Genomic DNA, 17,271 nt, shown 5'->3' on the forward strand with positions numbered 1-17,271 from the left:
GTTGTGATATATCCTAAGACCTACTTGACTTTGCATTCCAGGATGTCTGGCTCTAGGTGAGTGAGCACACCAGTGTGATTATCTTGAAGATCTTTTTTGTATAGTTCTTCTGTGTATTCTTGTCACCTCTTCCTAATATCTTCTGCTTCTGTTAGGTCCATATTGTTTCTGTCCTTTATTGTGTCCATCTTTGCATGAAATGTTCCCTCTAATGTATCTCTAATTTTCTTGAAAAAATCTCTAATCTTTCCCATTCTATTGTTTTGCTCTATTTCCTTGCATTGATCACCGAGGAAGGCTTTCTTATCTCTCCTTGCTATTCTTTGGAACTCTGCATTCAAATGGATTTATCTTTCCTTTTTTCCTTTTCCTTTCACTTCTCTTCTTTTCACAGCTATTTTTAAGGCCTCCTCAGACAACCATTTTGCCTTTTTGCATTTCTTTTTCTAGGGGGTGGTCTTGATCACCGCCTCCTGGACAAGGTCATGAACCTCCATTCATAGTTTTTTAGGCACTCTGTCTATTAGATATAATCCCTTTAAACTATTTGTCACTTCCACTGTATAATCATAAGGGATTCGATTCAGGTCATACCTGAATGGTCTAGTGGTTTTCCCTACTTCCTTCAATTTAAATCTGAAGTTGGCAATAAGGAGTTCATGATCTGAACCACAGTCAGCTCCTGGTCTTGTTTTTGCTGACTGTACAGAGCTTCTCCATCTTTGGCTGCAAAGAATATAATCAATCTGATTTTAGTATTGACCATCTGGTGATGTCCATGTATAGAGTCTTCTGTTTTGTTATTGGAATAGAATATTTGCTATGACCAGTGTGTTCTCTTCACAAAACTCTATTAGCCTTTGCCCTGCTTTATTCTGTACTCCAAGGCCAAATTTGCCTGTTGCTCCAGGTATTTCTCAAGTTCCTACTTTATTGGGTGTTAGTTCTAGAATGTCTTGTAGGTCTTCATAGAACCACTCAACTTCAATTTCTTCAGCATTACTGGTTGGGGCATAGACTTGAATTACTGTGATATTGAATGATTTGCCTTGGAAATGAACAGAGATCATTCTGTCATTTTTGAGATTGCATTCAAGTACTGCATTTAGGACTCTTTTGTTGACTATGGTGGCTATTTCATTTCTTCTAAGGGGATTCTTGCCCATAGTAGTAGATAGAGTCATCTGAGTTAAATTCACCCATTCTGGTCCATTTTAGTTCCTAAAATATCGATGTTCACTCTTGCCATCTACTGTTTGACAACTTCCAATTTGCCTTGATTCATGGACCTAACATTCCAGGTTCGTATGCAATATTGCTCTTTACAGCTTCAGACTTTTCTTTTGTCACCAGTCACATCCACAACTAGGTGTTGTTTTTGCTTTGGCTCCATCTCTTCATTCTTTCTGGAGTTATTTCTCCACTGATCTCCAGTAGCATATTGGGCACCTACCGACCTGGGGAGTTCATCTTTCAGTGTCCTATCTTTTTGCCTTTACATATTGTTCATGGGGTTCTCAAGGCAAAAATACTGAAGTGGTTTTCCATTCCCTTCTCCAGTGGAAATAATTAGAGAAGTAATCAGGTAAAGGAAGAGTTCTTCATATCATGAATTTTACCCTGGTCTGACTCAATGTAAAATGAGTCAGGATTTCAGGTGTCTTTACAAATGATGTACTACCCATATATCAGTGTCAAGCGCTGAAGAACTCTTTATGAACTTGATTCTGGGTATCTCTTTGCATTAGACTATTTGCTTTAAGAAGAAAAGTCTCATTTGACCAATTTTTATACTTGAAATTTTCTTAGAGAGTATATATATAGTGTTCTCAATCACACAGACAAAATAGGAACTATGACCTCTTCTTACGAAAACACCAAAATCACAACTAACTGCTGTACAGTCATCAAAAAAAAAAAAAATGTTGGAACCCATCAAAAATATGCTCTACATCCAAAGACAAAGAAGAGACCACAAAGAGACAGTAGGAGGTGTACAATCACAATAAAATAAAATTCCATATTCAGTGGGTATGCAGCCTACAAACTGAAAAATAATTAAAGCATGGAAGATCTCCTACAGGAGTAAAAGTTCTGCACCTCATGTTAGGCTCCCCAGTCTGGGGGTTTGGCAATGGGAGGAGGAGCCCCCAGAGTATCTGTCTTTGAAGACCAGTGGGGTTTGATCACAGGAATTCCACAGGATTGGGGGAAATGGAAACTCTACTCTTGGAGGGAACACACAAGATCCCATGCACATCAAGACCTAGGGAAAAGTAGTAAGCTCTGAAAAGTCTTGGTCAGAAATGCCTGCTGGTATTGAAGGGTCTCCTACAGAGGCAGAGGTGGCTATGGCTTATTGCCAAGAAAAAGACACTGGAGCCAGTAGTTCTGGTGAGTACTCATTGGCGTGAGCCCTCCTGGAGGTCACCATTTTCTTACCAAGAGGTAGCTCCCTGCAAGTACTGGATGCCTCAGGCTAAATTACCAACAGGGCAGGAATACAACCTCACTCATCAACAGACAGGCAGCTTAAAGACTTCCTGAGCATAAAGTTGCCTCCAAATATATCACTTGACATGGTCCTGTCCGTCAGAGAGACCCGACAGAGCTCCACTCACCAGTGAGCTGGAACCCATCCCTCTTACCAGGAAGAAAACAAAAAAACAAAAACTATGAAACTAATCAAAAGCAATTAATAAAATGGCAATAAGGACATCAGTTCACTTCAGTTCAGTTCAGTCACTCAGTCGTGTCCGACTCTTTGTGACCCCATGAATTGCAGCATGCCAGGCCTCCCTGTCCATCACCAACTCCCGGAGTTCACCCAAGCTCGTGTCCATTGAGTTGGTGATGCCATCCAGCCATATCATCCTCTGTCATCCCCTTCTCCTCCTGCCCCCAATCCCTCCCAGCACCAGAGTCTTTTCCAATGACTCAATTCTTCGCATGAGGTGGCAAAAGTATTGGACTTTCAGCTTTAGCATCAATCCTTCCAAAGAACACCCAGGACCGATCTCCTTTAGAATGGACTGGTTAGATCTCCTTGCAGTCCAAGGGACTCTCAAGAGTCTTCTCCAACACCACAGTTCAAAAACATCAATTCTTCGGCACTCAGCCTTTTTCACAGTCCAACTCTCACATCCATACATGACCACTGGAAAAACCGTAGCCTTGACTAGATGGACCTCTGTTGGCAAAGTAATGTCTCTGCTTTTCAATATGCTATCTAGGATGGTCATAACTTTCCTTCCAGGGAGTAAGCATCTTTTAATTTCATGGTTGCAGTCACCATCTGCAGTGATTTTGGAGCCCTGAATAATAAACTCTGCCACTGTTTCCCCATATAATTCCCATGAAACCATGGGATATACACATTGATAGTTACCTTAAGCTTAAAGAGATTAAATGCTCCAACCAAAATATGTAGACTGACTAAATAGATACAAAAACAAGACCTGTATATATGCTGTCTACAAGAAACCCACTTCAGATTTAGGAACACATACAGGGTGAAAGTGAAGTTCTGGGAAAAGGTATTTCATGCCAATGGAAATCAAAAGAAAGCTGGAATAACAATACTCATATCAGACAAAATAGACTTTAAAGTAAAGACTATTACAAGAGATAAAGAAGGACACTACACAATGATCAAGGGATTAATCCAAGTAGAAAATATAACAACTGTAAATATACATACACCCAACATAGGAACACCTCAATATATAAGGTAAATACTGATAGTTATAAAAGGAGACATAGACAGTAGTGAAATAATAATGGGTGACTTTAATAGCCTATTTTTATCAATAGGCAGAACATTTGACAGAAAATCAATAAGGTAATACAGGCCTTAAATGACACATTAGATTCAGTTCAGTTCAGTTCAGTTTAGTTGTGTCTGACTCTGCGACACCATGAATCGCAGCAGGCCTCCCTGTCCATCACCAACTCCCGGAGTTCACTCAGACTCACATCCATCGAGTCAGTGATGCCATCCAGCCATCTCATCCTCTGTCATCCCCTTCTCCTCCTGCCTCCAATCCCTCCCAGCACCAGAGTCTTTTCCAATGAGTCAACTCTTCGCATGAGGTGGCCAAAGTACTGGAGTTTCAGCTTTAGCATCATTCCTTCTAAAGAAATCCCAGGGCTAATCTCCTTCAGAATGGACTGGTTGGATGTCCTTGCAGTCCAAAGGACTCTCAAGAGTCTTCTCCAACACCACAGTTCAAAAGCATCAATTCTTCAGCTCTCAGCCTTCTTCACAGTCCACCTCACATCCATACATGACCACAGGACAAACTGTAGCCTTGACTAGACGGACCTTTGTTGGCAAAGTAATGTCTCTGCTTTTGAATATGCTATCTAGGTTGGTCATAACTTTCCTTCCAAGCAGTAAGCATCTTTTAATTTCATGGCTGCAGTCACCATCTGCAGTGATTTTGGAGCCCAAAAAAATAAAGTCTGATACTGTTTCCACTGTTTCCCCATCTATTTCTTATGAAGTGATGGGACTGGATGCCATGATCTTCGTTTTCTAAATGTTGAGCTTTAAGCCAACTTTTTCACTCTCCACTTTCACTTTCATCAAGAGGCTTTTTAGTGCCTCTTCACTTTCTGCCATAAGGGTGGTGTCATCTGCATATCTGAGGTGATTGATATTTCTCCTGGCAATCTTGATTCCAGCTTGTGCTTCTTCCAGCCCAGGGTTTCTCATGATGTACTCTGCATATAAGTTAAATAAGCAGGGTGACAATATACAGCCTTGATGTACTCCTTTACATATTTTGTACCAGTCTGTTGTTCCATGTCCAGTTCAAACTGTTGCTTCCTCACCTGCATACAGATTTCTCAAGAGGCATGTCAGGTGGTCTGGTATTCCCATCTCTTTCAGAATTTTCCACAGTTTATTGTCATCCACACAGTCAAAGGCTTTGGCATAGTCGATAAAGCAGAAATAGATGTTTTTCTGGAACTCTCTTGCTTTTTTGATGATCCAACGGATGTTTGCAATTTTATCTCTGGTTCTTCTGCCTTTTCTAAAACCAGCTTGAACATCAGGAAGTTCACAGTTCACATATTGCTGAAGCCTGGCTTGGAGAATTTTGAGCATTACTTTACTAGCATGTGAGATGAGTGCAATTGTGCAGTAGTTTGAGCATTCTTTGGCATTGCCTTTCTTTGGGATTGGATTGAAAACTGACCTTTTCCAGTCCTGTGGCCACTGCTGGGTTTTCCAAATTTTTTGGCATATTGAGTGCAACACTTTCACAGCATCATCTTTCAGGATTTGTAATAGCTCAACTGAAATTCCATCACCTTCACTAGCTTTGTTCATAGTGATGCTTTCTAAGGCGCACTTGACTTCACATTCCAGGATGTCTGGCTCTAGATGAGTGATCACACCATCAGCATTATCTGGGTCATGAAGATCTTTTTTGTACAGTTCTTCTGTGTATTCTTGCCACCTCTTCTTAATATCTTCTGCTTCTGTTGGTTCCATACCATTTCTGTCCTTTATTGAGCCCATCTTTGCATGAAATGTTCCCTTGGTATCTCTAATTTTCTTCAAGAGATCTCTAGTCTTTCCTATTCTCTTGTTTTCCTTTATTTCTTTGCATTGATCACTGAGGAAGACTTTCTTATCTCTTCTTGCTAGTCTTTGGAACCCTGCATTCAGATGCTTATATCTTTCCTTTTCTTCTTTGCTTTTTGCTTCTCTTCTTTTCACAGACTTTTGTATTTGATGGACTTAATTGGTATTTATAGAACATTCTATCCAAAAGCAGCAGAATGCACATTCTTCTTTAGTGCACATGGAACATTCTCCAGGATTGATTACATACTAGACTACAAAGAAATCTCTAGTAAACTTAAGATAACTAAAATCAAACATCTATTCTGACCACAACACTATGATATGAGAAATCAAGTACAAGATAACAAAGATATAAAACACTAACACATGGAGGCCTAACAATGTGGTATCAAACAACCAAAGGATCATTGAAGAAATCAACGTGGAAATAAAAAATATCTAGATGGACTTCCCTGGTGGTGCAGTGGATAAGAATCCACCTACCAATGCAGAGGACTCAGGTTTGATCCCTAGTCTGCAGTCCATGGGGTCGCTAAGAGTTGGACATGACTGAGCGACTTCACTTTCCCTTTTCCCTTTCCTGCATTAGAGTAGGAAAGAAATGTCAACCCACTCCAGTGTTCTTGCCTGGAGAATCCCAGGGACGGGGGAGACCGGTGGGCTGCCATCTATGGGGTTGCACAGAGTTGGGCACGACTGAAGCTACTTAGCAGCAGCAGCAGCAGCAGCCAGAAAGAGTCCAAAACTCACAGAGCAGGTAAGCACATGGGCAACAACTATTAAACCCATGCTCTAGAGCCTGTGAGCTGCAAATACTGAGCCCATAGGCTCTAGGGGCCTGCAAGCCACAACAACTGAGCCTATGCACAACAACTACTGAAGCCCATGTGTCCTAGAACTCGTATGCTGCAACTGCTTAACCCACATCCTGCAACTACTGAAGCTTGCAGGACTAGAGCTTGCGCTTCACAAGAGAAGCTCTTACAGTGAGCCGCCCACACACTGCAATGAAGAGTATCTCCAGCTTGCCGCAACTAGAGAAAGCCTGTGCAAAAGCGGTGAAGACCCAGCACAGCCAAAATACATACATACATACATATATAAATAAATATATAAATAAAAATACCTCAAGACAAATGAACAAAAGCATGATGATTCAAAACCTATGGGACACAGCAAAAGCAGTTTTTAAGAGGGAAATTATAGCAATGCAATCTTACCTCAGGAAACAATAAAAATCTCAAACAATGTATAAACAATCTTATACCTCACACAACTAGAGAAAGAAGAACAAACAAAACACAGAGTTAGTAGAAGGAAAGGAACCATAAAGATCAGAGCAGAACTAAATGAAATAGAGATGAAGAAAGCAATAGAAAAGATCAATGAAACTTAAAGCTTGTTCTTTGAAAAGATAGACAAAATTGATAGACCTTTACCCGGACTCATCAGGAAAAAAAGAGGACTCAAGTTCATAAAATTAGGACTCAAAGAAAAAGAGTTACAATAGACATCACAAATATACAAAAGATCATAAAAGATTACTACAAACAATTATATGATAATAAGATAGATAAACTAGAAGAAATGGACAAATTCTTAGAAAGGTGCAAGCTTCAAAGATTGAACCAAGAAGAAATAGAAACTATAAACAGGCTAGCTTCAAGTACTGACATTGTAATTGTGATTTTAAAATTCCCAACAAACAAAAATTCAGGATTAGATGGCTTCACAGATGAATTCTATCAAACAGTTAGAGAAGAGTTAACACCTATCCTTCTGAAACTATTCCAAAAAAATTGTAGCAGAAGGAATATTGCTAACATCATTCTATGAGGCCACCATTACCATGATACCAAAATCAAATAAAGATATAATAAAAAAGAATATTAGTATCACTAACTAATCTAGATGCAAAAATCATCACCAAAATATTAGCAAACTGAATCCAATAATACATGAAAAGGATCATACACCATGGTCAAGTAGAATTTATCTCAGAGGATAAACTTCTCAAGGATTTTTCAACATCTGTGAATCAATCATTGTTATATACCACATCAACAAATTGAAGAATAAAAATCATATGATCATCTCAATAGATGCAGAAAAACTTTTGATAAAATTCAGCACCCGTTTATGATAAAACTCTCCAGAAAGTGGGCATAGAGGGAATATACCTAAACATAGAAAGACCACTTATGATAAACCTGCAAATAACATCATACCCAATGGTGAAGAGCTGAAAATATTTCCTCTAAAATCAGGGACAAGACAAAGATGCTCACTCTTGCCACTTTTGTTCAACATAATTTTGGAAGTCCTAGCCACAGAAATCAGAGTAGAGAAAGAAATAAAAGGAATGCAGATTGGAAAAGGATAAGTAATACTGTCAGTGTTCGCTGTTGACATGATACTGTACATAAAAAAATCCTGAAGATGCCACCAGGAAACTAAGAGCTCATCGTGGAACTTGGTAAAACTACAAGATACAAATTAATATGCAGAAATCAGTTGCACTTCTATGTATGAACAATGAAAGATAATCAGTGAAATTAAGGAAACAACCCCATTTACCATTGCAGCAAAAAAGGATTAAATACCTAGGAATAAACTTACTTAAGGAGGCATAAGTTCTGTACTCGTAAAACTACAAGACACTGATGAAAATGGTGACTGCTGGCATGAAATTAAAAGACACTTTCTCCTTGGAAGAAAAGCTATGACCAACCTATACAGCATATTAGACAGCAGATACATTACTTTGCCTACAAAGGTCTGTTTAGTCAAAGCTATGGTTTTTCCAATAGTCATGTATGGATATGAGAGTTGGACCATAAAGAAAGCTGATTGCCGAAGAATTGATGCTTTTGAACTGTGGTGTTGGAGAAGACTCTTGAGTCCCTTGGACTACAAGGAGATCAAACCAGTCAATCATAAAGAAAATCGGTCCTGAATATTCATTGGAAGGATTGATGCTGAAGCTAAAACTCCAATACTTTGGCCACCTGATGTGAAGAACTGACTCACTAGAAAAGACCCTGATGCTGGAAAAGGCAGAAGGAGAAGGGGACTACAGAGGATGAGATGGTTGGATGGCATCACTGACTTGATGGACATGAGTTAGAAGCTCTGGGAGTTGGTGATGGACAGAGAAGCCTTGGTGTGCTGCAGTCCATGGGGTTGCAAAGAGTCGGATCCGACTGAGCAACTGAACTGAACTGAACTTGAGCAAGTTCTGAGAGATAGTGAAGAACAGGGAAGCCTGGTGTTCTGCAATCCATGTTGTCACAAAGAGTTGGACATGACTGGGCAACTTAACAACAACAAATAGTTTATTAACAATATTGTGTTAGTTTCCAGTGTACAGCAAAATGATTCAGTTATACGTATACAGGTAACTATTCATTTTCACAATCTTTTCCCATTTAGATTATTACAGAATATTGAGCAGTTCCCTGTGCTACACAATAAGTTCTTTTTGGTAATCTATTTTAAATGTATTAGTCTATGTATGTCAATCCCAAACTTCCAATTTATCCTTCCTACCCACCTTTCCACTTTGGTAACCATAAGTTTGTTTTCTAAATCTGTGAGTCTCTGTTTTGTAAAGAAGCTCATTTGTACCATTGTTATTTTGTTTTCAGCATATGTAATATATGATATTTGTCTATCTCTGTCTGATAATCTCCAGGTTTATTTATATTGCTGCAAATGGCATTATTTCAGTGATATTCCATTGTATGTATGTACCACATGCTCTTTATCCACTCATCTATTGATGGATATTTATGTTGCATCCATGTCTTGGCTATTGTAAACAGTGCTGCAATGAACACTGGAGTGCATGTATCCTTTCAAATCATATTCTTCTCCAGATATATGCCTGGCAGTGGAATTGCTGGATCATATGGTATCTCCATTTTTAGCTTTTTAAGTAACCTCCATACTGTTCCCCATAATGGTTGTACCAATTTACATTCCCATCAAAGTTTAGAGGAGTTCGCTTCTATCCACACCCTCTCCAATATTTATTGTTTGTAGACTTTTTAATGATAATCATTCTGACTAGTGTGAGGTGATATCTCATTACAATTTTGATTTGCACTTCTCAAATAATTAGCGATGTAAAGCATTTTTTCATGTGCCACGTGGCCATCTGTATGTCTTCTTTGAAGAAATATCTGTATATGTCTTCTGCCCATTATGTGATTGAGTTGTTTGGTTTTTTGATATTGAGCTTCATGAGCTGTTTGTACACTTTGTAGATTAATCCCTTTCCAGTTGCAACATTTGCATTTTTTTTCCATTCTGTGGGTTTTCCTTTAGTTTTGCTTATGGTTTCCTTTGGTGTACAAAAGCTTTTGAGTTTAACTGGGTCCTGTTTATTTTTATTTCCATTACTCTAGGAGATGGATCACAAACAGTATTGGTGTGATTTATGTCAAAGAGCATTTTGGCTAAGTTTCCCACTAAGAGTTTGGGTTTATTTTTGTGTGAGGTGTTAAAGGATGTCCTAATTTCATTCTTTCAGGTGTAGTTGTCTAGTTTTCCCAGCACCATTTATTGAAGAGACTGTCTTTTCTCCATTGCGTAGTCCTGCCCCCTTTGTCATAGATTAATTGAATGTAGGTACATGGGTTTATTTCTTGGTTTTCTATCCTGTTATATTGACCTAAATTTATGTTTTTGTGTCAGTACCATATTGTTTTGATGGCTGTAGCTTTATAGTATAATCTGAAGTCAGGGAGCTGGATTCCTCCAGCTCAGTTTTTTTTCTTGCAAGAAAACTTTGGCTATTTGGGGTCTTTTGATTTTCCACACAAACATAAAAAAATTTTGTTCTATTTCTGTGAAAAATGTCATTGATAATTTGATAGGCATTGCATTGAATTTGTAGATTACCCTGAGTAGTATAGTCATTGTGACAAAATTGATACTTTCAGTCCAAGAACATGGTCTGTCTTTTCATCTGGTTGTGTTATCTTCAATTTCCTTCATCAGTTCAGTTCAGTCACTCAGTTGTGTCTGACTCCCCATGGACTGCAGCACACCAGGCTTCCCCATCCATCACCAATACCCACAGCTTGCTCAAACTCATGTCCATTAAGTCAGTGATGCCAGTCAACCATCTCATCCTCTGTAGTCCCCTTCTCCTCCTGTGTTCAATCTTTCCCAGCATCAGGGTCTTTTCCAATGAGTCAGTTCTTTGCATCAGGTGGTCAAAGTATTGGAGTTTCAGCTTCAGCATCAATCCTTCCAATGAATATTCAGGACTGATTTCCTTTAGGATTGACTGGTTGGATCTCCTTGCTGTCCAAGGAACTCTCAAGGGTCTTCTCCAACACCGCAGTTCAAAAGCATCAATTCTTCGGTGCTCAGTTTTCTTTATGGTCCAATTCTCACATCCATACGTGACTACTGGAAAAACAAAACAAAACAAAACAAAACATAGTTTTGATGTACAGACCTTTGTTGACAAAGCAATGTCTTTGCTTTCTAATATGCTGTCTAGGTTTGGCATAGCTTTTCTTCCAAGAAGCTGGTGTCTTTTAATTTCATGGCTGCAGTCACCATCTGCAGTGATTTTGGAGCCCAAGAAAATAAAGTCTGTCACTCTTTCCATTGTTTCCCCATCTATTTTACATGAAGTGATGGGACCAGATGCCATGATCTTTGTTTGTTGAATTTTAAGGCAGCTTTTTCACTCTCCTCTTTCACCTTCATCAAGAGGCTCTTTAGTTCCTCTTTGCTTTCTGCCATAATGGTGGTGTCATCTGCATATCTGAGGTTATTGATATTTTTGCCAGCAATCTTTATTCCAGCTTCTTCTTCATGTAACCTGTAATTTCACATGATGTGCTCTACATATAAGTTAAATAAGCAAGGTGACAATGTATAGCCTTGACGTACTCCTTTCCTGATTTTGACCCAGTCCGTTGTTCCATGTCCGGTTCTAACTGTTGCTTCTTGACCTGCATACAGGTTTCTCAGGAGGCAGGTAAGGTGATCTGGTATTCCCATCTCTTTAAGAATTTTCCACAGTTTGTTGTGATCCACACAGTCAAAGACTTCAGGTAGTCAGTGAAACAGAAGCTTTTCTGGAATTCCTTTTTCTTTTTTTTTTTTTTTTTTATATCCAATGGATGTTGGCAATTTGATCTGTGGTTCCTCTGTCTTTTCCAAATCATGCTTAGACATCTGGAAGTTCTTGGTTCACATACTCCTGAAGACTAGCTTGGAGAGTTTTGAGCATTAGTTTGCTACTGTGTGAAATGAGAACAATTGTGCAGAAGTTTGAGCATCCTTTGGTGTTGCCTTTCTTTGGGATTGGAATGAAAACTGACCTTTTTGAGTCCTGTGGCCATTGCTGAGTTTTCCAATAATTTGCTGGCATATTGAGTGCAACACTTCAACAGCATCATCTTTTAGCATTTGAACTATCTCAGCTGGAATTCCATCACCTCCACTAGCTTTGTTCATTGTGATGTTTCCTATGGCCCATTTGATTTTTGCAGTGCAGGATGTCTGGCTCTAGGTGAGTGATCACATTATTGTAGTTATCTGGGCCATTAAGATTTTTTTTTTTAATAGTTCTTCTGTGTATTCTTGCTATCTCTTCTTAATATCTTCAGCTTCTGTCAGGTCCATACCATTTCTGTCCTTTATTGTGCCCATCTTTGCCTGAAATGTTCCCCTGGTAGCTCTAATTTTCTTGAAAAGATTTCTAATCTTTCCCATTCTATTGCTTTCCTCCTTTTCTTTGCATTGATCTCTGAGGATGTGTTTCTTAATCTTTCCTTGCTATTCTTTGGAACTCTGCACTCAGATGTATATATCTTGCCTTTTCTTCTTTGCCTTTCACTTCTCTTCTTTTCTCAGCTATTTTTAAGGCCTCCTCAGACAACCATTTTGGGTTTTTAAAATTTCTTTTTCTTGAGGATGGTTTTGATCACCACTTCCTGTACAGTGTTATAAACCTGAATCCATAGTTCTTCAAGCACTCTGTCCATCAGATCTAATCCCTTGAATCTGTTACTTCCAGTGTATAATTGTGAGGAATTTGATGTAGGTCATACTTGAATAGTCTAGTGGTTTTCCCTACTTTCTTCAAGTTAAGTCCAAATTTTGCAATAAGGAGTTCATAATCTCAGCCTTGTTTTTTGCTGATTGTATAGAGTTTCCTAGTTTTGTTTTTGCTGACTGTATAGAGCTTCTCCATCTTCAGCTGCAAGGAATATAACTAATCTGATTTTGGCATTGACCATCTGGGGATATCCATGTGCATAGTGGTCTCTTGTGTTGTTGGAAGAAGGTGTTTGCTATGACCATTTCATTCTCTTGGCAAAACTCTGTTAGCCTTTCCCCTGCTTTATTTTGTACTCCAAGGCCAAACTTGCCTGTTACTACAGGTATCTCTTGACTTCCTTTTTTTACATTCCAGTCCCCTATGATGAAAAGGACATCTTTTTTTTTTTTTTTTTTGATGTTAGTTCTAGAAGGTCTTGTAGGTCTTCATAAAACCATTCAGCTATACCCCAAAATAAAATAAAAATAAAAAAATAGGATAACTGTGTGAGATCATGGATATGTTAAGTGGTTTTACAGTAGTCATTTACCAATGAATCTTTACATCAACACATCATGTTGTAACCTTATACATATACAATTTTTATTATTAAAATAATGAAATCCTCATTGAAAGGTAAAACCAAACACTTTAAATGGAAAGTATTGCTTCTTTTCCCAATTTGCCACTTATCTAGAGCTTCTGTTTCTTGGGACACTTTTCTAGGAAAAATGGGAGAAGTCTTCTCCTCATCTTTCCCTAGCAAAGTCTTCTTAATCTCAGGGCTATGTGAATCTTAGGCCATGTCATCTCACTGTCTGTGTTTGGCTACAGGACATGACCCAGTTTTCTCCTGAGTGATGTGGAAATGGCAATCATGCCCACACACTCTAGTCAGAATCTTCTTTGTCATCTTTGTTATTATGTTGCATCTTCTACCATTTTGGAGATGAATACTCAGATTTTTGCACAAATAAATGCGTATCTTCTTTCAGATCATTCTTAGGTCCCATAAACACATAGGAAATTTCACCAGAACTATATTTTGAAAACCTTAAGTTGGACTTGAGGTGATGGTTCAGTCAAACAAAGATCACTCTTTGCTGCACAAATGAACCATTGTATACCTGTGTTATTATTATTTTTTTTTTCTCTTCCCACCAAACCCTTGGAACATCACCCTTGGGAAACCTGATTTGACCTGGCATGTTTGCTTAGATGAATATAAACATCTCCCAAAGCCATTAATTTTTCAGTTTGATTAAGCTAAGAATTGTCCCTTTACAAATTCAAGTATTGTTGAGTTTAAACCATAGACTGTAATCTGAAATTTCAGAAATGTGGGAAAGACCAGTTTGCTCTTGCACAGCCTTGTCTCAAGTATCCTGCTGAGGTGAAGGACTATGACACTTCTTTGCAGGTTACAGGTGAGCTGATTCCTTAGGGCAAATGCTGGTGCTGCCAAGCAGCTCTGAAAGGCCACTATGAACATCTGTGGCTCATGCTTAGGCTTCATCTCCTGATCCCTGGTCCTGGGGAGAAATCAGGTCGAGTGTTAGAAGTGGAATGACTGCTAAGCTCATAGTCACAGTTTGCAATTTTGAGTGATCTGGTGGGATGTATCATATATAAAATGAATTGTCATTTATTTAGCTCTTCCACAACTTTGGTAAAATTACTTTCAGCTTTTGATCATTGGTTTTTTAAAAGTTGTGGTAAAATACACACAACATAAAATTTACCATTTTACCTGTTTTTAAATACAATACTTAGTGACATTAAGCAGTCATGGTATTGTGCAACCATCACCATTATTTGTCTCCAGACCTTGGTTATCTTCCCAAACTGAACCTCTATACCCATTAAATACTAACTCCCCAGCCCTTGCACCCCTTAGCCATCAATATTTTACTACTTCTCTCTATGAATCTCAGGAAGGTCCTCTGGAGAAGGAAATGGCAATCCACTCCAGTACTATTGCCTGGAAAATCCCATGGATAGAGTAGCTTGGTAGGCTACAGTCCATGGAGTCGCAAAGAGTCAGACACGACTGAGCGACTTCACTTTCACTTTCTATGAATCTGACTATTCTATGTGCCTTGTGTAAGTGGAATCACACAGTGTTTCTCATTTTGTGTTTGGCTTATATCACATAGCACAATGTCTTTGAAGTTCATCCATGTTGCAGCAGATGTCATAATTTAATTTCTTTTAAAGGCCGAATAATATTCCACTATATATATAGATATAGATATATGCGATATTTTATGTATTCATTCATCTGTCAGTGGACATTTGGGTTGTATCCATCTTATGACTACTATGAATGTTGCTGCTGTGAACATGAGTGTACAAATATGTATTTAAGCCCATACTTTCCATTTATTTTGAGTACATTCCCAGGAGTGGAATTGCTGTACTACATGCTAACTTTAATATTTTGAGGAACTTACATACTCTCTTCTATTGTGGCTATATCATTTTACATTCCCACTTGATCTTTGATTTTTCTGTTTAACATGATCAGTAAGTGAAAAGTTATTATGAAACATGACATTTTGTTTGGATCTGTGCTTACAGTTGGTAATCCGTTGAAATAGCTCATGGTATCTGTTCAGGTCTCTCAGCTCTCTAGGGCATTTTTTCAGAACATTTTACCAAACAAAAGGATTGTGCAACACAGGCTATATTTTGGAAAGTCAGTAGACTGGCATTAAGAACACAGGTTCCTCACAGAAATAGCGTTTTGAACATTATACTCATTCATTTCAGAATGAAGAAACTGAGACCTAAGTGTGTAAATGATGTCATGCATGAATTACTGATCAATTCCAGATATACAGTCCAAGTCTCCTAATTTCCTTTCTTTAGATGACCTACCCACTCTCATCTGAATTGGCTCAAATTTACTTTAGTTGGTTCCTAAGTCTAAATCTACACCCTTTATCCTTCAGGCAGGTCCAGGTTCACAGGGGCGCAGATTTTGCTTCTACCTCCTGCTCCTCCCTTTTCTGTCCTTGTGGGCGGGGCTGCTGCCACATTGAGGAGATGAAGGATGAAGGAGAGTCCCTGGAGCCCTGCTCTCAGGGATCATCCTGTTCTGCCTGACACCACGCAAGACCCCATGAAAACATGCTCTATTTTGTTATGTTCTAAGAGTGATTTGGTATCACCAATCCAATTCTTTGTCTCCCCCTCTTATTTCAGACCCTTCGCCTGAGTAGCTCGGCCATGGGGAAGACCAGCACAGGCCAGATAGTCAACCTGCTTTCCAATAATGTAAACAAGTTTGATCAGGTAAGCTGCCTCTAAGGGATCCTCTTCCCTGTCCCGTCCTTCTAACTAGGTTCAGCTTACTAGGATGCCAGGTGCCAGAGTTTGGTGTCAGCCAGGATTCTGTTGAGAGCCTAAGACGAGGGTTCTTTTTAATTCAATGCTTATTTTTTCTGTGTGCAACTTAGATGTAATAATGTATGTTTTCCTGTGGATAAGAGTTTTGTTTTTCCAATAATAGACAGGCTGCAGTGTTCTTGCTCAGCTTGATTAGTGACCATAAGTGTCCTCTGGGCGTGGCCCTTCTTGGCACATGGTGTGGGTGTTGCTGGGCTGACTGCCTCTTCCTCTGGATGATGAAAGCCTGGTAGGCAGGATTGTTATTTCCCCTGTGCCCTGTTCAGTGCCTGTTGAACTGAACAGGGAGCAGAAAGACTTATATAGGAAGCATTCAAGAAATAATGCCAAGTGGGTGGTCCCTAGCCAGATAAAATTTCCTTTTTGCTGTCCCCCCATGCTCTTTTTTTCTTTCTTTTTTTTTAAATTTTATTTAATTTTTAAACTTTACATAATTGTATTAGTTTTGCCAAATATCAAAATGAATCCACCACAGGTATACATGTGTTCCCCATCCTGAACCCTCCTCCCTCCTCCCCCCATACCATCCTCTGGGTCGCCCCCAGTGCACTAGCCCCAAGCATCCAGTATCGCATCGAACCTGGACTGGCATCTCATTTCATACATGATATTTTACATGTTTCAATGCCATTCTCCCAAATCTTCCCACCTCTCCCTCTCCTACAGAGTCCATAAGACTGTTCTATACATCAGTGTTTCTTTTGCTGTCTCGCACACAGGGTTATTGTTACCATCTTTCTAAATTCCATATATATCGTTAGTATACTGTATTGGTGTTTTTCCTTCTGGCTTACTTCACACTGTGTATAATAGGCTCCAGTTTCATCCACCTCATTAGAACTGATTCAAATGTATTCTTTTTTAATGGCTGAGTAATACTCCATTATGTATATGTACCACAGCTTTCTTATCCATTCATCTGCTGATGGGCATCTAGGTTGCTTCCATGTCCTGGCTATTATAAACAGTGCTGCGATGAACATTGGGGTACACGTGTCTCTTTCCCTTCTGGTTTCCTCAGTGTGTATGCCCAGCAGTGGGATTGCTGGATCATAAGGCAGTTCTATTTCCAGTTTTTAAGGAATCTCCACACTGTTCTCCATAGTGGCTGTACTAGTTTGCATTCCCACCAACAGTGTAGGAGGGTTCCCTTTCTCCACACCCTCTCCAGCATTTATTATTTGTAGACTTT

At 39.1% G+C, this 17,271-nt stretch overlaps 1 protein-coding gene across 1 annotated transcript in view; it reads left to right on the plus strand.

Annotated features, from left to right (window-relative positions):
* LOC102280321 (ATP-binding cassette sub-family C member 4) overlaps positions 1–17,271 on the plus strand; it is a 219,622-nt gene that overhangs the window by 106,147 nt on the left and 96,204 nt on the right. Inside the window, 1 exon segment of the mRNA XM_070366731.1 lies at positions 15,876–15,965. Coding sequence (XP_070222832.1) covers positions 15,876–15,965 — 90 coding nt within the window.

This window comes from Bos mutus, unplaced genomic scaffold, assembly GCF_027580195.1.
Source record: "Bos mutus isolate GX-2022 unplaced genomic scaffold, NWIPB_WYAK_1.1 CTG197, whole genome shotgun sequence".
NCBI lineage: Eukaryota > Metazoa > Chordata > Mammalia > Artiodactyla > Bovidae > Bos > Bos mutus.